We start from the raw sequence: 24,767 nt of genomic DNA, 5'->3' as shown, positions 1-24,767 counted from the left end.
CCATAACACACTACCGCACCGTATAGCCTGTCAAATAACTTTGTCATTAGAAAAAGGAGAGAAATTCAAGTTTTCTATGGGACGATAACCCTTCGCACATAGATTTTTTAAATTTGCCGCCTTTTTTTTAGTGACGGAAGTGGCTTGACAGATTATATTAAGCGGAATTTCTATAGTTTGTTTAAGGACTGTCATTTCAAACATAGACAGAGAGAAACACTATAACTAGTGTTTCGCACCCAAAATAAAAGGATGAGTATAGTTTTTATGTTCTTATTTACTGACAATTTGGTTTGTCCAACTATATAAAATGTTTTTTTAATACCTATTTTGCTCCTTGCAACATTGTCAACGAAAATATTTATCATCATTGGCAACATTAGGTTATTTGTCTGTCAGTCAGATGGAAAAAAACAATGTGAATTTGAGAGTGAGTGATAAGTAAAAATATGTCTAAATCTAAAAGTTGATAGGCCTTCATGAAGAGAATTATTGAACAAAAAAACGCGTTCATAACTGGACTTATGAACGACGGCGGGGGAACAATGCCGCACATAGAGAAGATGCAGGCGACCACAGGGAAGGAGACAATACATTCTGGTCATTTCATGGTGTCGCACTTTGAAGCTGAGGCCCAAGATGATTTCGATGATTTGGCCGTTCCTGTACCAGATGAGGAACAAAATGTCCAAAAAGTGTCAGTGGTGGCGACGTACACCGTTCCAGGGTCCAAAGAACCTCCCTCCTTGTTTGATAAAGAAGACAGTAAACAACATCAACAGCTTTCCATTGAGATATCCCTTACAAAGTTATTTAAATGTATGACTTTGGCCTACAGGTATTATTATTTATATTAATTAAATGAACAGCTAACATCTTAGTTGTATATTCCAATTAGAAGCAATTATTTCACTTTCTTGTATTTTTGTAGAAATGTCCTTGATGGATATTTATCATTGATCTGATGTTATGGTTCGAAAGTTTTAAGATCACATTTCAGACTAATATTCAGATTTTCAAATTTATCTAATATTGTAATATATTTATTTAAATTTTGTAAATTTCATCCAAAAATAGGGAAATAAGTATACTTCAGTTGGTTATAATATAAGCTTGCAAAGATAACAAGAGGTCATCATAGTCTGCACCAAAGACACAGGTCACATACTCAGATAACTGGATTGATTATATTTATGTACAATGAACAAGTTTATAAACAATTAGTTTCTATAAATCAGTGCTGATTACAGTATACATCTTCACATAGCAATTATATTCTTGATTTGCCACCATTACATATTACTTAAGAAGCAATTTATCTAATGTTTTTATTAATATGATTTGGCTATTATAACCTTTATTGACCATGTACTTTAGGTGCAGTTTATCTTGCATTAGTCTAACTACTTCCTTATTTTTTTTTAGTTATTTACTAATCACATACTTGTTGTATTAATGGACATCATAAATTTACAATATTAATACCTAAAGTAATTAAAGTTATTGTGTGATACAAGTTAATAATATTACAAGTATGTAGTATCACATATTAATAAATTAAACTATAGGTTGATTGTTAATTGGTTAATTATTTAATTATTCTGACTATGATGATGTGTATATACATACAGACACCTTTGACACAAAACTAGATTAAATACTGCATTTTATCATAATATTATCAGCATATTTAATTGTTGCCCCTTTGATAACATATACCAAAATAAACTGGTCAAGTGTTTTACAATTTCTTCCTTCTGATATAAAAAAGTACATTTTATCATTGTATAAATAAATTCAAGTGGAATCATGTAAATATTTGCATTTCATTAAAACAAAATACAATTTGGTAGTCAGCAAAATACTACACTTATACTACTACTACTTATTTTGCAGATTAGCAAAGTTTTTTTTAGATTAGTATGGATTTCCGAAAAGCAATGGATTCTATTAATTAATCTTTTTATTTTTCTATAATTCTGGCTTAGTCTTATTTTGATGAAGATTACATCTCACAACAACTTTAACATAAATGTTTTTGGAAAGTTTCATTATTAGCCAATTAACATTCATATCGTAAATAAAGCAGTTGTACTGCTTTTCCACCTGTATTTGAACTGGTGGAGACTAGATAAGATAAATGTCTTGCTCCTTATCACGGCTGCTATTTGTATAAGCTTAAGATCACTTATCGATAGCAATTCTGATAACACACCTACATATTTAATCTGTCAGCTTTATGTTACCGTACAGTACAGTTTCCACTGAAAGACTGTACATTTGCCACCATCCTTTCAGGGCCAATTTTATTATTTATAATGTTTGTTTTCAATTATTTGCAAGTCAAAATGTTTCTTATTAGTTGTAGAACATTTATAGTTAACTTATTTAGGAGTAAGGAATTATTAAATTTGTGACGTCAACACGGCGTAAAGTTCAGCAGAGCATGGTAAACTGTTATTATTATATGTATTTTGATTGATTTATTTCCCAGACAAAAACTAACTTCACCTAAATGGAATCGTTTCAAAGGTATAAAACTTCGGTGGAAGGACAAGATCAGATTGAACAACGTCATATGGAGGTGCTGGCACATGCAGTGTGAGTATTAAATTGCTTATTATTGTTCGTTATATGCTCGTTTTATATTTGTCCTCTAATACTAGTGGAAACAATAGTAATAACTTATCAGCAAGCAAAAATGTAGTGTTAGTCAAATAGCTGCAGGTTAGTTCTGGCTTACACTGTCGAATTTCTTTGGTTGATCAACTATTTTGTTGTTTTTCTGTCGGGGATAAAGACAAGTGTCAATGACAACTTAGTTTCATAGAAAGTGTTATAAATTTATAAGCATACATCAGGGTTTTCGGTGCGGGAATTATTTCGTGAATTTATAACTTTGTTTATTGTGAAATAATTACCAAACTATTATTAAACGTAGGTAGTAAGGTCCAAATGTGCTTAGAAATGTTAAATTAGTATCGTTTTTTACAGTTTTTACCTGTTATTTGGCTAGTGTAAAACATTCCCGCACCGAAAACCCCGATGTATGTTTATAAGGCATCCTATACCGTATAGGTTTAGGATCCACAATCTTGAAGCGAAAAATTAAATTCACCCCCACTTTTTTTACCATTTCGTTAATATTATACTAAGCCAAATTGCGGCTTTCTATAAGTACACTCCATAAGTATATGCTAACAATCACTCAGATAAGCCGCGGACAGATAGACGGATTTGATGAAAATACAAGAGGTAAAAAAACGTTATAGGGTAATTCGCCAGTAACTGGCCATCGGCCAATAACTGACCACCCTAAACTAAAAATAATTCTATTCACCTATAAACAGAATTCATTTTAGTATAAGCAGCCTTCATTAACTAGCCACCGTATAATAAAATGAATTCTGTTTATAGGTGAAAAGAATCATTTTTAGTTTAGGGTGGCCAGTTACTAACAGGTGACCAGTTACTGGCGAATTACCCTATTTCTTCTAACAAACATGCCACTGTTGTCCCCTGGACAACAGACAACGGGAAAGAATATCTACAAAAAATTGGTTATACCACCCATAAAATTGGTTAAGGACGCACGTGGAGATGTAACCATGGCAACAAGATATAAGAAAAAATTGATTGTCCCAATTTCAATGTATTGGCACCTTATCTTAAGGTCATATTGCGGAGGTAGCGCCTGCGCCAGACATCTCAGCCAATGGCGCTGCGTCCCGCGTACAAAACGTGATTACCGGTTTATCTCATACTACTGTTGATATCGGCGAAATAGTATCAAATCAACGAATTTAATTAAATAATTTAATCAATTAATATGGATCTTACTTTCGATTCAAGAACATTCAAATTGTCATGAGAGTTTTCGTAAATTATGCTGATTTCACTTAATAAATTGCATATATTTGCCATGTCTTTAACTTCATGACCATGATTAAGAGAATGGGGGTGACTATTAGTAATATGTATACTTAATAATATATGTCAAATATTGCTAGCTCAAATCATTATCAATACTTAACGCTTTACGTGGCAAGCGCCCCATTTCCAATAAAAAATTAACACACCCAACGTGTTTTTGGCAGTGAATGTGTTAATAGTCGGTATATGTTTAAATTTAAATGAACATTTATTTTTCAGTTATTAAGAAACAAAACACACTGGTGTGCCAGTTTGCGTCGCCGTTGGATGTGGATACTCATGTTAAACCAGAGGTAAAAATATTTTATTATATTACATATACAGGCAAAAAATACCACTTTGTTTAAGTTGGTCAAATGGCTGAAAAGTAATTTCTAAATTCAGATGAGTGAATAAAATATAGTTATATTTTATGTTTATATTCTATGCGGATCTTAAAAGGATGTAATAAAAAAAAACACGTAAGTTTGCCATTCGGCCAATAGCGTACAGTCAGCAGCAAAAGTTACTATAGTTCGTTTTTTTAGCATTAGAAATAAGGTAAACAATCTTGAGGTGTCTTTTAATTGAAAAACACATTTTAAAAATGAGTTACGGTAAATATGTAACAATTATGAATCTAATACGATCTTTTATAGTCTTCTGCTTTCATAAGTAATAAGTTATTGATTTTTAAAGAGTGTTTTTCAATTAAAAGACATGTCAAAATCGCTTACCTTCTTTCAAGTTCTTTGTAATGCTAAAAAAACGAACTATAGGTAGTATTAAATAGGCATTGTACCGATACGGTAATTTGTAGCACGGTCATTTTGAGCACCTGGCCCGCTTAGCAACTTCTTCTGCTGACTGTACACCACTTGGTAGGCATCTAAGTAGGTAATTATTCAGACGACCAAGTCACGTGGTATTTGCACTTGATTTTTTTAAAATACAACAACCTGACATTGCCTGAGATATATGAATACTTACAATTCCTTTGTTTATTGCAGATAGATTTGGTATATATGCGTTCACACAACACACGTTTCTGTTTTAGACAACAATATTAGAGGGGAAGTACTGGAAACGTAGAGCGGAAGCAGTTATAGCAGAATATAAAAAATGGCGAATGTTTCATATAATGCGTCTCCTGGGGAAAGGGGACACCTCCGTCCAGGATGCGGTAAGGATTTATTTGGACAAATATTCTAAATGTTACATAAGAGATTTACCATTTTAAGATGAGATGTGGCTAATCCCGTACATTACCCTTTTTCTCGAACAAAATTGATAAATTCATCGACAAAGCAACGATTGTTTTTAGTTTCAGCAATCAAAGCGAATGTTTTTTTTCCTAAGCTTGTATATCAATAGTTATTTACGATACAAGTGCGGAAAAGAGCAAATTCGAAACGAGTGGCGATAAATTAAAACACGACCGAAGGGAGTTGCGAATTACTTATACGTACGTGTATCGTACAACGTTTTACAGCACATATGGCACTTTAAACTTTCGACTTACGCACGGAAAGTTCTCTTTCCCGCACTAGTTGGGGAAAGTAGCACCATATGTACTGTAAAGAAATATACGCTCTTGAACGGAATAGTCCCTACGACTTATGACGGAATTAGCCACATTCACCTTAGTACGATTTATCGACCAATTACATGGCAATGGAATTTCAACGTTACTACTTGAATTTAAGGTTTCAAATTAAATCGCACTTACTCAAATAGTCTTGAAATGAATATAAGTTGTGTTCAGACCATTCTCGCTGACTTTTACAACTACAAGAAGCTATACATTTTCTCTCTTAACCAACTGAGCTACTGAAGATTACCAGAAGCGTGCGAATCCTCCCATCCCTTTTTTTATTGTTTACACATCCTAGAGGCGCTTTAGGGACATTTATGATTTAATTAAAAAAAAAATGTAATATCGCTTGCAGGCGTATCTGCTAGTTAAAAAAATGTTTACTAGAAGCAACATTTTGCAGCAAGTAGTCTTCATATGACCTTACATTATAGACTCACTTTCGCTTTTCTTCCAAAATGTGTTCCTACTGAAACGGAAACTTGCAGATATCGGACATGGACACGGTGGAGTCGTTCTCGCAGTGCAGCGACTTCGCGGCCAACATGCTCACGGACGAGGACTACCTGACCTTCATGAGTGACACGCTCTTCTCCACCATCTCCAGCCACCAGCCGTTCGCGTTCCCGGACCCGAGGGAGATCGGTAACTCCTCGTTTACTGTCTGTTACTGTATGCGAGACAGCGCTATGCACGTGTATAGCGATGTCCCGCTCGCTCACTGACGGACTACCTGACCTTCATGACTGACACGCTCTTCTCCACCATCTCCAGCCACCAGCCGTTCGCGTTCCCGGACCCGAGGGAGATCGGTAACTCCTCGTTTACTGTCTGTTACTGTATGCGAGACAGCGCTATGCACGTGTATAGCGATGTCCCGCTCGCTCACTGACGGACTACCTGACCTTCATGAGTGACACGCTCTTCTCCACCATCTCCAGCCACCAGCCGTTCGCGTTCCCGGACCCGAGGGAGATCGGTAACTCCTCGTTTACTGTCTGTTACTGTATGCGAGACAGCGCTATGCACGTGTATAGCGATGTCCCGCTCGCTCACTGACGGACTACCTGACCTTCATGAGTGACACGCTCTTCTCCACCATCTCCAGCCACCAGCCGTTCGCGTTCCCGGACCCGAGGGAGATCGGTAACTCCTCGTTTACTGTCTGTTACTGTATGCGAGACAGCGCTATGCACGTGTATAGCGATGTCCCGCTCGCTCACTGACGGACTACCTGACCTTCATGAGTGACACGCTCTTCTCCATCATCTCCAGCCACCAGCCGTTCGCGTTCCCGGACCCGAGGGAGATCGGTAACTCCTCGTTTACTGTCTGTTACTGTATGCGAGACAGCGCTATGCACGTGTATAGCGATGTCCCGCTCGCTCACTGACGGACTACCTGACCTTCATGAGTGACACGCTCTTCTCCACCATCTCCAGCCACCAGCCGTTCGCGTTCCCGGACCCGAGGGAGATCGGTAACTCCTCGTTTACTGTCTGTTACTGTGTGCGAGACAGCGCTATGCACGTGTATAGCGATGTCCCGCTCGCTCACTGACGGACTACCTGACCTTCATGAGTGACACGCTCTTCTCCACCATCTCCAGCCACCAGCCGTTCGCGTTCCCGGACCCGAGGGAGATCGGTAACTCCTCGTTTACTGTCTGTTACTGTATGCGAGACAGCGCTATGCACGTGTATAGCGATGTCCCGCTCGCTCACTGACGGACTACCTGACCTTCATGAGTGACACGCTCTTCTCCACCATCTCCAGCCACCAGCCGTTCGCGTTCCCGGACCCGAGGGAGATCGGTAACTCCTCGTTTACTGTCTGTTACTGTATGCGAGACAGCGCTATGCACGTGTATAGCGATGTCCCGCTCGCACACTGACGGACTACCTGACCTTCATGAGTGACACGCTCTTCTCCACCATCTCCAGCCACCAGCCGTTCGCGTTCCCGGACCCGAGGGAGATCGGTAACTCCTCATTCACTGTCTCTTACTGTGTGCGAGACAGCACTATGCACGTGTATATCGATGTACCGCTCGCACACTGACGGACTACCTGACCTTCATGAGTGACACGCTGTTCTCCACCATCTCCAGCCACCAGCCGTTCGCGTTCCCGGACCCGAGGGAGATCGGTAACTCCTCGTTTACTGTCTGTTACTGTATGCGAGACAGCGCTATGCACGTGTATAGCGATGTCCCGCTCGCTCACTGACGGACTACCTGACCTTCATGAGTGACACGCTCTTCTCCACCATCTCCAGCCACCAGCCGTTCGCGTTCCCGGACCCGAGGGAGATCGGTAACTCCTCATTCACTGTCTCTTACTGTGTGCGAGACAGCACTATGCACGTGTATATCGATGTCCCGCTCGCACACTGACGGACTACCTGACCTTCATGAGTGACACGCTGTTCTCCACCATCTCCAGCCACCAGCCGTTCGCGTTCCCGGACCCGAGGGAGATCGGTAACTCCTCATTTACTGTCTGTTACTGTGTGCGAGACAGCGCTATGCACGTGTATAGCGATGTCCCGCTCCCACACCGACGGACTACCTGACCTTCATGAGTGACACGCTCTTCTCCACCATCTCCAGCCACCAGCCGTTCGCGTTCCCGGACCCGAGAGAGATCGGTAACTCATTCACTGTCTGTCTGTCATCTACTAGATATGTGACCGAGACAGCGCTATGCACGTGTATAACAGTGTCCCGCTCGCACACTCACCACCAAAGACCTGACCTTCATGTGTGTATATCCAGCCATCAGCCGTTTGCGTTCGATTGGTTTATTCTCATTTAATGGCAATGCCGGATTCAAACCATATCAATGGGTCACCCATCAGATTCCTGAAAAGCGGTTGACATTCTCGCGCGAGCCACGAGCCGAGCCGCGAGCCGCGCCACGAGACGTGAGTGTAAACGGTGGGCTCGTGGCTCGTTTCGCGGCTCGTAAGCTCATCGAGCTAATATAATTTAAACACTAACGGCACGGCATAAGGTTTATAACTGAATGACAAGCCGAACGCGAGTGTGTCGAGGAGGATACAACTAAACGGAGTAGCCATTAACAGGCTTTCCCCTCTGTCGAAAATAGGCGGCCAACGGTCATACACAATGTATGGACTGACGTTTATCTGACATGGCTGTTTTTACGTTACGCATACATTTGACGTTCCCCTCCCCCGCAAAAATCGGCAGACTGTTTTGTACAGAAAATTACAGACATGGCGTCTCCGTTTGATTATATCCTCCAAGGCGCCGCGAGCCGAGCCGCGAGCCGCGAGTCTATACCGGCTATAAGATTTTGGTGCCCCACTCAATGGAAATATCATAATGAAACTGATGTTTACCTATACATAATACATATTATATTCATGCGGAATTAAACACTTCTTTTTGTAATTTCCGCTGGTCGGATAAACTTAAACTAGATATAATAAATACTGATAAAATGCTGGTTCTCATGATGTTAAATAATTTCAGCAAGAGGTGCCAGCTTAGCAGACTTCATTCAACCAAGTTTAGGGCCACTTCAACCTAATCTTGACGATTTTATGGACACATTGGAGCCACTCCAAGGTATGTAACAATAGGTGTTCAATGCCGCACAGATGTAGTGCATAATTATTTTCGATCGTATTTTCACGGAAACGTACGAACGTAACTTGCTATTTCAGTCAGTCTCGGTACAAAAAGTACTGAGGTTATTAAAGACTTTTTGAGGACTATTAAAGATTAAAGCTGTGATTCCACCAGGGATGTGCGACGATGCGTACCATCATCTTCCTTGCGTTGTCCCGGCATTTTTGCCACGGCTCATAGGAGCCTGGGGTCCGCTTGGCAACTAATCCGAGTAATTGGCGTGGGCACTAGTTTTTACGAAAGCGACTGCCATCTGACCTTCCAACCCAGAGGGTAAACTAGGCCCGTATTGGAATTAGTTCGGTTTCCTCACGATGTTTTCCTTCACCGAAAAACGACTGGTAAATATCAAATGATATTTCGTACATAAGTTCCGAAAAACTCATTGGTACGAGCCGGGTTTCGAACCCGCGACCTCCGGATTGCAAGTCGCACGCTCTTACCGCTAGGCCACTAGCGCTTCAAACGTACGACGACGTAGCGCTGCAACAATGCGTACCGAGCATATAAAAAAATTGAATTTACGAGGATAGGTAAAGGTTAATAAATTTGTAAAACGATATTAAGGTGCAATGAAACGTCAAAGCGTCCTATAGCAAACTCAATAATATACGGAAACACAAGTTGGGTCTTGTCAGTAGAAAAAGGCGCGAAATTCAAATTTTCTATGGGAAGTCAACTTCGCGTCTACATTTTTAACACAGTCAGTGCCGAAAACCCGACTATCGGGTATTTTATGATTTCGTTCCCAGGCCGGACGACCCGATAATCGGGATCGTGGTACTACAACTTTATATGAAGAATTTTTTGTGGCCTGGCGCGGATGTAGTGTTTGGCTGGGTGGCAATGAATGGGTTAATTTTGCCGCCTTTTCCTACTGACTTGCTGTCTTAAGCCCACTTGCACCATCCCACTAACCCAGGGTTAAGCGGTTAAACCGTTAACCTAATGTCAAATTACTGGTAACCATGGTAACTCTTGATTTAACCGGTTAACACCGGGTTAGTGAAATGGTGCAAGTGGCGCTTAGAGTATAGTAATATAAGAAGTGGACTTATTGGTAGAATTTGCAGACTTACTGTCAACTCCACGGCTGCCGCCGGTTCCGGAGGAGCCAGCTCTCCCGGCCGAAGACAACATGTTCCGCAACAGTATGAACGTGGACTCGTACGGGCACGGCTACGACTTGTCCGCCACGCACGCCAGCGCCACCATCTCCCCCAGCCAGATGACCATTCACGGTAAACCAACCAACTAGAATAACTACAAGTGAAGCGGGCATTACATTATACAATTTGCAGAGCGCTAGCTGAGTTAGCGCACTAATTTAGCATAGTGTAAAGGCAGCTAGCCAGTTAGTGACCCAATCACCCTCACGTCGTTGCTCTGCCACTGGTTCGTACCAAACGCTATGCATCCAGCTTTATCATGCGAACGGCTAAGGAGTGGAATTCACTTCCTGCAAATCTATTCCCAATCCACTATAACTTGGATCTTTTTAAATCGAGAGTGAATAGACATCTTTTAGGTAAGCATGTTCCATCCTAGACTGCATCGGCACTTACCATCAGGTGAGATTGTGTCAGCTTACCTATTTCTAATAAAAAAAAAAAAAAAATCTAGTGCGATCACATGTGCTCTGCCGCACTAGCGCTACCTAGCGCACTAGAACGCATAGTGTAAATGGTTTTAGCGCGCTTACTGTGCAATGTCAGTTGTCGGCACGCCACCGACGCACTCGAACGTATGGATGTTTTATTTATTGTATTTCAGTTCAAAATGACGCAGCCACAGACTAGGGCACAGGAAGTACTGCTAAATATGACTGAACTTTATAAAGACATGCCATTTTTATGGGATAAAAAACATAAAGATTACAATTAAAGATTTTTATTCGTGAAAATTGAACTAGACAACAGTGTTAAAACAATGCCAACTTTTTGATGTTTTGATGGTGCCATGATATACTAGCTCTGTTCGGAAGATGCGGTTCGATTCGAACGATGATCACTGCCGAAATGAAAATAAGACACTAACTAGCGTCGCTAGCTAGTGTAGTGTAATGAAGAAGCTCTTTTTTATCTCGCCTAGCAACACTTAATTAGCGCTCTGCAAATTGTATAATGTAATGCCCGCTTGACTAGAGCTCTAAAAACGTATAAAATTACCCCACGAGAACTGTGCCGCGAGCGACTCAACTGTGCAGCGCGGAATGTTGACAACGTCAAATATACAATTTTATTTTTTCACTTCTATTTGTCAATTAAATGACTGTCTATGATATCTATATCAACTTCATTAGAATCGCGGCGCATGAAGCGAGCCGGCGCTTATCTATAAGATCATAGTAGCAGTGTTATTAATTATTAAGAATATTCATAAAATATAGTTACTATATTTTATGAATTGTAATTATTAAAAAAATACAACTGTTGTACCTACTGTAGGTACAACAATTGTATTTTTTTAAATGCTAACTTCTAATCTACAAACCAAATTGATTTACTCTTGTATAGGTTATTTTGATCTTATCATTTTAGGTGTTTGCTGCTGTCTTAGAATAAATATGTAGGTCATAAAATTCTTAAAAAAAGAACCCTTATTATGTAACTGTTGCACAAAATACTATTAGCCAATAGAATCATTTAGTGAACAACAAATATACTACCTATGCCTGCAAACACATTTAATTTATGCGTCTCTAGATCGTCAATATTTTTTTTCTGATTGTAGGTTCACCCAATAATACTCAAATGATGTCGATGTCTGATCAAACTGTAAAGAATGAGCACATGCGGATGTACGCCAACAACCGGTTGTTCGTACAGACGGACATGCAGAACAACATGGTCAACCAAGACGTCATGCCCTACTCGTACGAGCAGAACTCGCCGCAAGCGCAAACGAGTCAGATGCAGAACAACGTGTTCGAGTCTAAACGAGTGCAGTACACGTCTAAAGTTATATCACAACCGGATCCCGCCTACAAGTATAACGCAGGTATTGAGCTGACTAATATAGACGACCGGTCTGGCCTAGTGGGTAGTGACCCTGCCTGCTAAGCCGATGGTCCTGGGTTCGAATCCCGGTAAGGGCATTTATTTGTGTGATAAACACTAATATTTGTTCCGGAGTCATGGATGTTTTCTATGTATATAAGTATGTATTTATCTATATAAGTATGTATATCGTCGCCTAGTACCCATAGTACAAGCTTTGCTTAGTTTGGGGCTAGGTTGATCTGTGTAAGATGTCCCCCAATAAACTAACCCCCTTATTCATAAACGTCTGCTAAGTTAATCAGCTGATGATCATCGTTTCTCCCTCTCTATGACATAACGACAAATAGGGACAAACGACGATCATCAACTGATTAAGTTAGCAGCCGTTTATGAATAACGTCATAAAACTTTACGTGAAAATAGGAAATCAAAGATTTAATTGAGTTACTGATTCTGCCAGATCGTCTAATGTGCGGTAATAAGTGAATATAAAAATGTCTACTGAAAAGATTAGGCGAAACTAATTCACCTGTTTTTGTAGCAGTTGTGCCACCCTCTCAAACGGCACCAGAAACCGTGTCGCTACTGCAGCAACCGGTGCAAAACCAAAAGTACGCTTCCGCCATCGTCATTCAGGGTCGAAGCGGGTACGCTCGAGAAAAACCACGGCCGCGGCTGGCCATGTACTCGAGCCAGCTTCCCAACAACCAATATACGAACTATGGGCAGCAGAGTCCGAGCTCGCAAGTCGACAGGACCCAGTCGAGGCCGCAGCAGATGCACTACTTACAGCCGAACCCGGTGGAAGCGTACAAAGCGAAACCGACGAACACTGTCAATGCGCGCTCGTTCAAGATGCCTTCGCCGCCTCTGACAAATTCTTCGCAACAGGTAATCAAGCTTTTGGAACCTACCGGTTCTCTGAGCTGGCGCTGAATTTGAACTAAAGTCTTTATTTCAGTTTTTAATAACAACATTGTAGTATTTATTTATGTAAATAATATTTTCCTGCAAATCCAATCGGAAAGTAGAATATTCGCTTTGTGAATAGAAGTTGGCTAGGTGGGAAAATGTTTTAATTTGTGTTCATCAGTATCAGTCCTCGCCAAACGGCCTAAATCATGATCTTCCTCGCGTTGTCCCGGCATTTTGCCACGGCTCATGGGAGCCTAGGGTCCGCTTGGCAACTAATCCCAGTAATTGGCGTGGGCACTAGTTTTTACGAAAGCGACTGCCATCTGAACTTCCAACCCAGAGGGTAAACTAGGCCCGTATTGGTATTAGTCCGGTTTCCTCACGATGTTTTCCTTCACCGAAAAGCGACTGGTAAATATCAAATGATATTTCGTACCTAAGTTCCGAAAAACTCATCGGTACGAGCCGGGGTTCGAACCCGCGACCTCCGAATTGCAAGTCGCACGCTCTTACCGCTAGGCCACCAGCGGTTTTTTATGTAAATATTTATGTTTTTTTTTTATGTAAGTATTTATTTATGTAAATAAAATTTTCCTGCAAATTCAATTGGAAAGTAGTTTACTACACTCGTTCGCTTTGTGAATAGAACCTGGCTAGGTGGGAAAATGTTCATCAACAAGTTTAAAATGTACTTGCGTATCAGTTCTCGCCAAACGGCCTAAATAACAGACATAAAAAATGCAGCAGGGTACGTCAGCCGCGGGGCGGAACAAGGATCAGTACCGCTCGCACAGTTTACCTCTGGGCGCGCAGCTCAACGCCGATTGGTCTGTGAGCGCCCCCGCCCCCGCGCCCGCCCCCGCCCCCGCCTCCGCCCCCGCCCCCGCCCCCGCCCCCGCGCACGCGCAGACGCACGAGGCCGCCGCCGCCGCCGCGCAGAGGCACAGCGCTAGGGTGAGTGTGTCATATTTTATTGTAGTGAAAACTTTAGCGGCGCTGTGCACTTTTTGAGGTGGGGAATGTTAAACTCGCGACAGGTCACATGACCGACAGATTCGACAGATTGAAAATTCGTAAGACGGACACGTGACCTGATCGAAAAACATACAATGTCATTGAGTTTTCACTTCTGCCGGCACTCCCGGAGTGCGACCAGTTGTTTTTTTTCCCTAGAAATACTATGTTCAGTTGCACTAATAAAACGTCTATTACCATTAGTAATGTTCATATGTTTGCTAAATTGTGTCATATGGGAAATTTCATAATTCGCTGCCGATTGGCGTTGTTCACTCTTAATTGTTGTTGGTGCAATTGACTTGTATAATCTTAAACTCTATGAACATGTATTGTGATGTTCATTTTTGTAGTTGTATAAGATCTAATTACCTAAGATTTGTATATAGGCTGAAAAATAACTTCCGTCCCTGGAGAAAGGGCGAAATGCAAAAGTTGTAGGCGATGTTTAATTCTTATAAACTTTTTTATTCTTTTAACAATAATCTTTTGACTTTTGATTAGGGTTTGCACGACGGATCCGAAATGTATGGGAATATCCGCGGATCCGGATCCAGATCCGGATAATTTCATACATTTCGGATCCGGATTGCAAACCCTACTTTTGATGTTGTGATGGATGCATAATAGTAGGTGCGTTAGTTTCGTCCAGCTGTAGTTTTCGTCCACTTGACAAAATTTGAATATAAATCTATATTGCTGCACAAATTTGGACTTATTGTTATCCTAATGTCTAAACAATATATCCATCTACATAAAATAGTTATTTTCGTGCGAATAGGTAATTCGCAACTTGTGTCGATTTAAAACACTCCCTTCGGTCGTGTTTTAATTTATCGCCACTCGTTTCGAATTTCCTCTTTTTCGCACTTGTATCGAACAACGTTTTACAGTACATATGGCACTTTAAAGTTTCGACATACGCACGAAAAGTGCTATTTTACGCACGAGTGTACTGTAAAATATATTTCGCAAGTAGCAAATTAAATATCAAATATATTATTTGATAATCTGTCAAGTGGACGAAAACTAGCGCAATGACCCTATATGTCTGTGTTTGCAACAGGCACGCGAGTTGAGCACGGGCACGCTCCGCATCCGCTCGCGCTCGTCGTCGAGCGGGCTGCTGGAGGCGCCGGGCGCGCGCCGCCCGCCGCCGCTCTGCAGCGTCGCCTCCGAGCCCGAGCTGCCGCAGGCCAGCGTCATGCTCGCGCAGCTGCTGAGCGCGCAACACTGTTAGTATTATTCTAGCTAGCTCCTTAGTGTAAGGCCTGAGTGGACGCTCGAGTTGGGCGTGCAGCGGGGCGGGGCGTGCGGCGTGCATGTTAAACAAATGCAAGCGTATAGGAGCGGCTTTAGTACACGCTGCTCAAATTACTTGTGAGCCCGACGCCACGCTGCACGCCTCGCTGAACGCTCCGCTTCGAGCGTCTACTTAGGACTTAGTGTAAGGCCTGAGTGGACGCTCGAGTTGGGCGTGCAGCGGGGCGGGGCGTGCGGCGTGCATGTTAAACAAATGCAAACGTATAGGAGCGGACTTAGTACACGCTGCTCAAATTACTTGTGAGCCCGACGCCACGGCCACCCTGCACGCCCCGCCGAACGCTCCGCTTCAAGCGTCCACTCAGGCCTTACACTTCCGCGGCTTCATGTGGCTTTCCGCGCTCTAGATGTATCACGCGCTTTCTTCGCTCGAGGATTCCCATATTACTGATCTATGTCTTTGTATTGTCATAAATCGTAAATACGAGCAATCAACACCGCTTGTTCTCAGGTCTCGTGAGAGAGAATGTCATAGAAAGGGACAAACGACGATCATCAGCTGATTAACTTAGCAGACGTTTATGAATAACGCCGTAAATATGTTACGCGTATTATTAAATGTAATGATTACTCACAAACATGCACTTTCATTGTTATTCATTCGATAGATTGATAACAACACGTCTTAGCTACGATGACGTATTACACAGACATATAAACATATGCACGTGTTAAACGTTTCGTTTTTTTGCAGCACAAAGTGTATACAAACTAAACAGCCCCGCGGACGAGGGCGACCCGAAGTCCCCGCACCGGCGCGGGCAGCCGTCGCCCATCGGCAGCGACGTCATGTCCCCCCACCAGGTCAGTCACACCAATTACTCCTATCATAACAATAATAGTAGTTTATGCAACAGTGATATAATAAGGGTTCTTAAAATTCAAGGGTCGAAGTTACAAAACGAGACGTAGTCGAGTTTTGTAAAAAAAGACCCGAGAATTTTAAGAACCAATTATGAGCTGTTGCATACATTACTTTTTCTATGACAGCTGCAGCAAAAAAAAAAAAATTATTATTAAAAAAAAAGAGTTATTATTAAAAAAAAAAAGAGTTATTATTAAAAAAAAAGAGTTATTATTTAAAAAAAAAGAGTTATTATTTAAAAAAAATTGAGTTATAATTTAAAAAAAAAAGAGTTATTATTGTAAATGAAAACATACCTCTTTCAATCAAGATGATCGGAACTTGTATCTTTAAAAAAAATAAAGCAGTTGTATTATACTCATAAGATGACTGCTAGCAGTCATCTTATGAGCCTATAGACAAAGCATTCAAATGACATTGCTTTAGATATCACTGTCAGTCATTTAATTGACACATTTAAGTGCTGGAGTAGAAAAAAAGTATTAAGATACCGTCAAGGTTGGGCTTATCTCAGTGCAATTGTAATGTGTTCATTTTTATTTCATCATCTTTAGTCAGCATTATTCTTATGTACTTACTTACACAAAAATATTCAGTCATCCACTCCATATCTTGTACAAATCTAACGATATCTATAGATAACCGAATTGACAGTTTGAGCTGTAGGATTACGATATCCGAGTTTACACACGGCGCGCGAACTCGGATGCGATTTTTGTTAAATTGCGAACTATTGAGGTTACATCCATGTCAGCCGACCTATAATATAATGATGTACCTAATGAAACTCGCAGTCTAAATGCGCCCTTAGTGTAAGTGTAAGGCCTGAGTGGACGCTCGAGTTGGGCGTGCAGCGGGGCGGGGCGTGCGGCGTGCATGTTAAACATATGCAAACGTATAGGAGCGGCCTTAGTGCACGCTGCTCAAATCAGTTGTGAGCCCGACGCCACGCTGCACGCCCCGCCGAACGCTCCGCTTCGAGCGTTCACTCAGGCCTTACACTTACACTTAGCTTGCTTGTACGGCAAGCGTAATAAACCGCATTTCCTATTCTAGTGTGTGTTACAAACGTGGTGGAGTAGACATCACCAAAAATCGGAATACGTCTTTATATCAAAATTAAGGCTACCTTTATTTCAAATCGTAACACATGATATATGATACTAGATTTACTTTTCCTTGACCTAATACTTATACGAAATGAGGGCTATGTGATAATTAAAATTGTTTATTACATTATTATTTTATACAAATAAAAATACATTTATTTCATTACTTTTTACAGCTGTTCTTAGTTATGAGGATTAGGTAGGTAGGTAGGTAAATAGATTTTCGTTAAGATAATGTTATTATATTCTTATTCAATCCATCCGCGGCCTACTTAATTTGCTTCCAATTATTAAAATGTTTTTTACACGTTTCGCTGTCACAGGGTCACGTCTCGCCTTGAAATTCAGATATGCGCAAAACCAGCTCAGATACAAGATATGTTTACTTTGACCTGTGACCTTATTTGTTTGTCAAGACTATAACAGTACAGTAGGTATTATGCGTAAAATGTATAATTCCGGAAGGAAATTAATTAACAAATCTGTATTACTACTACTTGCTTGAATTAATATATTTTTTTGTTACTATCTTGTCATCGTTCTAATTTTCACAGAAAAAAGTAAAACCGTCGACTTTGCCGTCCATTTTTGAGAAAATAATTTGTTTATGTGCAGAGCCTTTCACCTCCCGTGTCTCCGGACGGCGAGCGCGCCGGCTCGCCCCGCGAGGCGCGCCGCACGCACATGCACGCGGAACAGAAGCGACGCTACAACATCAAGACCGGCTTCGACACCCTGCAGGCGCTCATACCGCAGCTTCACGCCAACCCCGCCGCTAAGGTAACCTCAACCATAGACAAATACACCGTGTTTTTTTTTATTTCCGTTAACTTTCTCAAAGACACCGATATTCTAATTAACTCCATTTCGGAGATAATCAATTTTTTTTTTCTATAAGGCCTCTACAAGCGTGTACACTTGCCTTAGGGCCGGTTTACATATTGATTAGTGTTTAGAATGAGTTCATACATTTGCTACTAAACTTAAGTACAATCTCGCTCGATCGATGTTCGAAATGACATTGATATGTCACAGATTTCAATTGTTTGATTGAGTTAAATGTAATGCCCGTGTTACAACAACGCTATGTGCTACATTTAATTAGTTTTTAAACATAATTTTTTTTTTTTAAAAGCAAAAAAAAAATTTTTTTTGAAAATTAGCCATTTAGTTCTCTTAAACGTACTTAACCATACCCCGAAGTTAACGGAATTCAATAAAAACACGGTGTATAGTAAGACACGAGTGCTCACTCCGTACATCAGTTTTGGTACCAAAAAGACTATTATTTTCATAGTTGACAGTCTAACTAATGCTCAACAACATAAGACTTTCCGGCCGGTGCTACATCTATTGTCAACTAGCAGTACTGATAATTCCGCTACTCGATGCTAGATGTCGACTATGAAAATAATAGTCTTTTTGGTACCAAAACTGATGTAATGGAGTGAGCAATCTATGTATTTTTTTCTCTATGCCCCAACTACCATTGCTTCGTGTGTCCCAGGGCGGCTAAAGTAAAAGTGCAGCGTTTCAAAACATTGTTGGACTGTCGATTCAGGTGTATAACTAGCGTTTTTGGTAAACCCTGTGCCGACACTGAACTATTTTGTAGACTTCGATTTTGGTGCTATGAGTAGCTCTAAATTAAAAGTAAAGCGTAAAGGCGATATCTGTGTATGCTTGATTGTTGTTTAAATTTGTTTTGGATTTATGTCAGTAAATTTGAATAATGTACCATACATAGTTGTTGTTTCTGAATCTGAGTGTTGCCTTATGGTTTAATTTAGATTATTCTAAATTAAAGTAAACAGCTGACTGAATTTTAGGGTCTTATCATCTGTGTCGACGTGGTCGTTTATATAGATGTTTATTTGTCACACATAATAACTAACATTACTGGTTACGATCTATAAGAGCATATATGTAAACAAAACAGGCTTTATTTTACAGCAGTTATGACAAAATTGTTTGTTATTTACAGATAAGCAAAGCTGCCATGCTACAGAAAGGAGCTGAGTACATTAAACAGTTGAAAGCTGAGAGAAACCAAATAAAAGAGGAAATGGAAAGTTTACGACAGCAAATCGAGTGTTTGAACAATTCCATATCGTGAGTTATCAGTATTTAATACAAATATTGTAACAGAAATAAAAAAAACGTCATTCTGACTTAGTAAAAAGCCTCTTGACACTTGAAATCCGATCTTAAGTTGTTTTTTCTCAATGTATCTTAATTATATTAGACTGAGTGGCGATTCATTGAGTGTTTACATAAGTGGGTGTGTTTTATGTTTGTTTTCCAATATCAGATCATGAGAAAACACGATGTTCTTTTAGGATAGATTGTTATTGGCTTGAGAGATAAAAGTGTTATCATCATATACTTACCATAACGTATTTATCTATATTATATTATTATGCTACATGTGTACTATAACGCGTATATTGTTATGCTAGAAGTGTGTAAGATACACACACAAAATTATAGCATAACAAGATATGCACAGGCGTCGCAGGCGGCATCTGTGTAAAAATTTGCACTTGTCGCTCCGCTCCTAATTTTCCGCTCAAAACGGAAGGGCAATGAAACGCCCAGGGTTCGAAAGGATAGTTATCTTGATAATTATCGTGAATTTTATGCCTGATAATTATCGATTTGATAATAACTAATAACCTAATAAAATGTATAAAAAATAGCAAAATCGTCCAATTATTTTTTACTATCAAAGAATTCAAAGAAAATAAATATAGCACCATCCATATCTGGGATATTTATCAAAGACTATAATTAACTGGATAATTTCGAACCCTGGAAACTCCAAGAGCTTCCGCTCCAGAGTGCAGAGTTAGCCTAGACGGACTTCTCCATTTGGATCTCTCTATACAATCAATCAATGTTTTCAACATAGACTAGGAATTCTGTAGACTGAGTTTAGAGCAATTATTTCATGAAACCGATGCTGCCAAAAATACGGGGGTGCGTGGGGACGAGGTGAGCGAATCCCGTGCCGTGATTGGTCCGTTCAAAGACACGGACCAATCACGGCACGGGATTGACTCGAAGGAGTAAAACTACCGTATAAGTGGCAGAGAGGGCAGCGTTACTATGCTCAGTCTAGAGCAGCGGTCGGCAACCCGCGGCCCGCGGGCCGCATGCGGCCCGTGAACCTGTCGCTTGCGGCCCGCGAGCCTCCCTGGCTATTTTGTATGTAATATTGACAAACGACAATGTCTGATAAAGTCATAAATATTAACAAAGTGCGGCCCGCGTCAACTTCGTTAACTACTATGTGGACCTTGGCTGCTAAAAGGTTGCCGACCGCTGGCACAGTACAAGAACAGTAGAGAATCTTCATAGAAATGTGCCGCTGCCGGCTTGAATGTGTGCGTGCGCGCCGGGCGCCCTGTACGCACGCGCTGCCACGCACACATTAGCATAATATACGGGGGAATACGGTGGCGGCAGTGTGGGCCGTACCGCGACTGTGATCGCGCGCATTCGAGTACGCTCGCATTTGCCTGCTCTTACCGGCCTTAATTTATACCTCATTTATGAATTGATAGAACATTTCATTATATTATATAAATAGAAACCTAGTGCTACTCATAATAGGCAAATAATATTTAACTAAAAATAAAAGTGACAACCCTAAGCGCCAACGCAAGAGTAGGTAAATAACTTGCCGAGCGGCCTTAGATTCACTACTGTTCTTAGTGTACTGTGCCGCTGGTCTAGAGGATTCCTAGTCTATGCCTTTCAATGTCATCCGGCGACCGCGACCTTAACAGTGTGTGTGTGTGTCAGCAACTGCCACTCGCTGCTGCCGGCCACGGGCGCGCCGGTGTCGCGCGCGCGCGCCGGGCGGCTGCGCGAGATGTTCGCGCGGCACGTGGCCACGCGCACCATGCACACATGGAAGTATTGGCTGGTATCCTTTACATTTAACTAGTACAGGTTTGTAGTCGGCCCGAACGAGTTTTAACCCTTCGGTGCCCACTGACGTAGTATGATGGTTGTATAAGTTATCGCTATAGTTCGTTTTTTTTAGCATTAGCATAGAGAAAAAAATACATAGAGTGCTCACTCCATACATCAGTTTTAGTACCAAAAAGACTATTAGCATCTTGCATCGAGTAGCGGAACTATCAGTACTGCTACTTGACAATAGATGTCGCCACCGACCGGAAAGTCTTATGCCGTTGAGATAAGACTTTCCGGTCGGTGCTACATCTATTGTCAAGTAGCAGTACTGATAGTTCCGCTACTCGATGCTAGATGTAGACACTGAAATTAATAGTCTGAACTGATGTATGGAGTGAGCACTCTATGTATTTTTTTCTCTATGGCATTAGAAAGAACTTGAAACCTTCGTAAGCGATTTTGACATGTCTTTTAATTGAAAAACACTTTTTAAAAATCAATAACTATTACTTATGAAAGCAGAAGACTATAAAAGATCGTATTAGATTCATAATTGTTACATATTTACCGTAACTTATTTTTAAAATGTGTTTTTCAATTAAAAGACACATCAAGATTGTTTACCTTATTTCTAATGCTAAAAAAAAACGAAGTATAGTAAAGTGTAAAACTATTAGTGTCTATAGATAGTGTTATGCCGTGTTTCCGAAGCGGTAAAATCAGAACTTCCAAGTCTTTTTTATTATTGTTTATCTGATTTTAGTACCTAACGATTCCTGCTATTTTTTTTTCGATCAAAACTTAGGCGAACTGCACTAATAAAATAAAGCTTCTTTTTCTTACAAAACAGTATTTGAGTTGTGAATGTTTTCAATTTCCTTACATTCTTTAAAGACTGACGCGCTCAAATGTTGAAGTTTTGTTCGAACATAAGTTGCGATGCGGTCCAGTGTACCCGCGGCCGTTACGTGAACTTCTAGTAGAACGCGCAGTTAGCTCGCGTGTTTTCTACGGCTAATATTAGCCCACCGTCAGTATTGTGTAAACTTACTTTATGTTTATAAATAAAAGATCTGAATCTGAATTAAACCAATCTATTGCATTGTTTGCATGTTGCTTTGTCGCATATATATATTTGTCCATATTAAATTGTCTTTCACCTGTTAGTGTTTGATCCTTTCGCATTTTCTCAAAGGTTAGCTGGATGAGATCCCTTTTAGGGATAAGTTCGCCTTTGTACATAACATTCTTATTTTTGTTTTGTTTTTGTCCGTTTTATGTAAACCTGTTTATGTGCAATAAAGTGACATACATACATACATACATATATAATGATGTCCTTAGCACTGGTTCAGTTTAGCGTGGTGTGCGCGGCGCTGGTGGACTCGTTCAGCGCGTGCGTGTCGTGCGGCAGCGGCGCCGACCTGGTGCGCACCACGCTGCTGTGGGCCGAGCAGCACTGCTCGCTCGTCGAGATGCGCCCGGGTAGGTTATTTACACAATAGGGATGATGACACATGTTCAATTTTATAACAAAATCTAGTAAAATAGATAGCAAACGAGCAATTTATCACAATAATCTGGATATTAAAATAAAATATTGAAAAATTACAAAATTACAGAACCTGAAAATTTCAAAATTTAAGTTTTTTAACTTCCAAAAACGATAAAAGTAAGGGTACCATTCGATTCCTTACATTTCATCCAAAAAAATATTTTATAGTAACTATATACATAAACGCAATATTTCACCGACAAAAACGCAATTTTCTTGTTTTGTCCATACTACAAGATGGGCGATGACGTCACGGCCTCTGGCCGTTTTGTATAGGGCGTTTCGCGAGTGAAGTGCGACGTCGGCCTTTGACTACAATTTCTGACTTTTGTGTTACTTTAATGCAATGGGTCCCATATAGACATTTGATCCTAAAAACAAACCCGATCGATTGATACCATAAATGAAAATTAATCATGTAGCCTATTACCTACTTCAGTAGCCGTAAAGCCGTACCACGAGTTAACACTTGAACTTTACGTTAGTGATTGCGTAAACTCGACCGCAATCCATGTAACTCGCACTCATGTATTGGCGTGATAGAGAGGGAATGCGATCGAGTTCACGCAGTCGCTAAAGTAAATGTCAAATGCCAACTCGTGGTAGCCGTGTAGAAATCAGGAACTACCGATAAACATTTGTGTTATTTTATGTATGAGCCAATTCCGGGGCTAAATAAATTACTAGTTGGCGCCACTGATGCGACGAAGACGCCCGGCTTGAACCACCCTACCCGGTGGTTAGCACTCTATTGCAAATAAAGCCAATAAGGTTTTAATAGATTACTTAATTGATAGCAATCTGAGCGTGTACTATATCATTGGTGTTATTTATTCGAATATAATAACGAATAATTTATTATTTGAAAATTTCTAGGTACGAATAATTTATGCACCAATAATCCCATGGTGAATGATTTTTTATTCGAAAAATTAATCGAATAATACCCGGCTCTGCCTAGAGCATAAAACTTTCTATAAGATACGAATTAAGTAACCAAAATTATACTTGTCCTTCTTCTTCCTCGCGTTGTCCCGGCATTTTGCCACGGCTCATGGGAGCCTGGGGTCCGCTTGGCAACTAATCCCAGTAATTGGCGTGGGCACTAGTTTTTACGAAAGCGACTGCCATCTGACCTTCCAACCCAGAGGGTAAACTAGGCCCGTATTGGGATTAGTCCGGTTTCCTCACGATATTTTCCTTCACCGAAAAGCGACTGGTAAGTATCAAATGATATATCGTACATAAGTTCCGAAAAACTCATTGGTACGAGCCGGGGTTCGAACCCGCGACCTCCGGATTGCAAGTCGCACGCTCTTACCGCTAGGCCACCAGCGCTTATACTTGTAACCAAAATTATACTAGTAAGTATTAATTAGATACTTCATGGGTGACAATAATTCTGGCGCAGGTCAGGGCTCGGTGCATTATTGAATGTGTATTACTCGCAAAATGTTTTTTCTTTTTTCTTCTCTTCACTTATTTTTGTAAACATAGATCATATACATATAGATCATCTGTTCTTATGCTTTGTGAACTTGTATGTGTAACTAAGTTGGGCAAAAACTTTTTATAATTTATTGTGTTTCTATAAGTGAGAACCTATAATTGGCTCTGTGATTCTATTGTAATTTCTGGATATATGTAGCGCTGTTGGTTTTCCATGTACTAAAATAAAATAAAATAAAAATAAAATAAAGTAAATATAATGTTGGTAACAATTGCAGCGGTCCTAAACTCCCTCCGCGTGCTATGCACCACGACCGACATCCTGTCTTCGCCCGAGCGGCTACCGGAGGAGGCGCGCGCCGCCGCGGCCGTCAGCGCCGCCGTCAAGACCGAGCCCACATAACGCACGGCCGGGAGGTTTGACTTTCACTTGTAGATGCTACTTCA

At 40.7% G+C, this 24,767-nt stretch overlaps 1 protein-coding gene across 1 annotated transcript; it reads left to right on the top strand.

Annotated features, from left to right (window-relative positions):
- The first annotated feature begins 383 nt into the window (after positions 1–383).
- LOC134648877 (carbohydrate-responsive element-binding protein) lies at positions 384–24,767 on the top strand. The gene is made up of 17 exons (XM_063503462.1): positions 384–838; positions 2,495–2,601; positions 4,153–4,226; positions 4,970–5,095; positions 5,995–6,151; positions 9,006–9,101; positions 10,238–10,405; positions 11,898–12,164; positions 12,711–13,057; positions 13,826–14,035; positions 15,162–15,330; positions 16,113–16,222; positions 18,008–18,172; positions 19,377–19,504; positions 21,200–21,323; positions 22,672–22,801; positions 24,599–24,767. The coding sequence occupies exons 1-17, from the start codon at positions 480–482 to the stop codon at positions 24,721–24,723; spliced, it is 2,862 nt and encodes a 953-aa protein (XP_063359532.1). The 5' UTR covers positions 384–479; the 3' UTR covers positions 24,724–24,767.

The sequence above is a fragment of the Cydia amplana genome, chromosome 6 (genome assembly GCF_948474715.1).
Source record: "Cydia amplana chromosome 6, ilCydAmpl1.1, whole genome shotgun sequence".
Taxonomy (NCBI): Eukaryota; Metazoa; Arthropoda; class Insecta; order Lepidoptera; family Tortricidae; genus Cydia; species Cydia amplana.
This window is presented reverse-complemented; position numbering and strand designations above follow the sequence as displayed.

Bases quoted from the DNA above. Each gene is read 5' to 3' on its own strand.
- LOC134648877 (XM_063503462.1), top strand. From the start codon at position 480: ATGAAGAGAATTATTGAACAAAAAAACGCGTTCATAACTGGACTTATG. The intron at 10,406-11,897 runs GTAAACCAACCA...TTCTGATTGTAG, and splicing joins CAGCCAGATGACCATTCACG to GTTCACCCAATAATACTCAA. The intron at 21,324-22,671 runs GTATCCTTTACA...GCACTGGTTCAG, and splicing joins ACACATGGAAGTATTGGCTG to TTTAGCGTGGTGTGCGCGGC.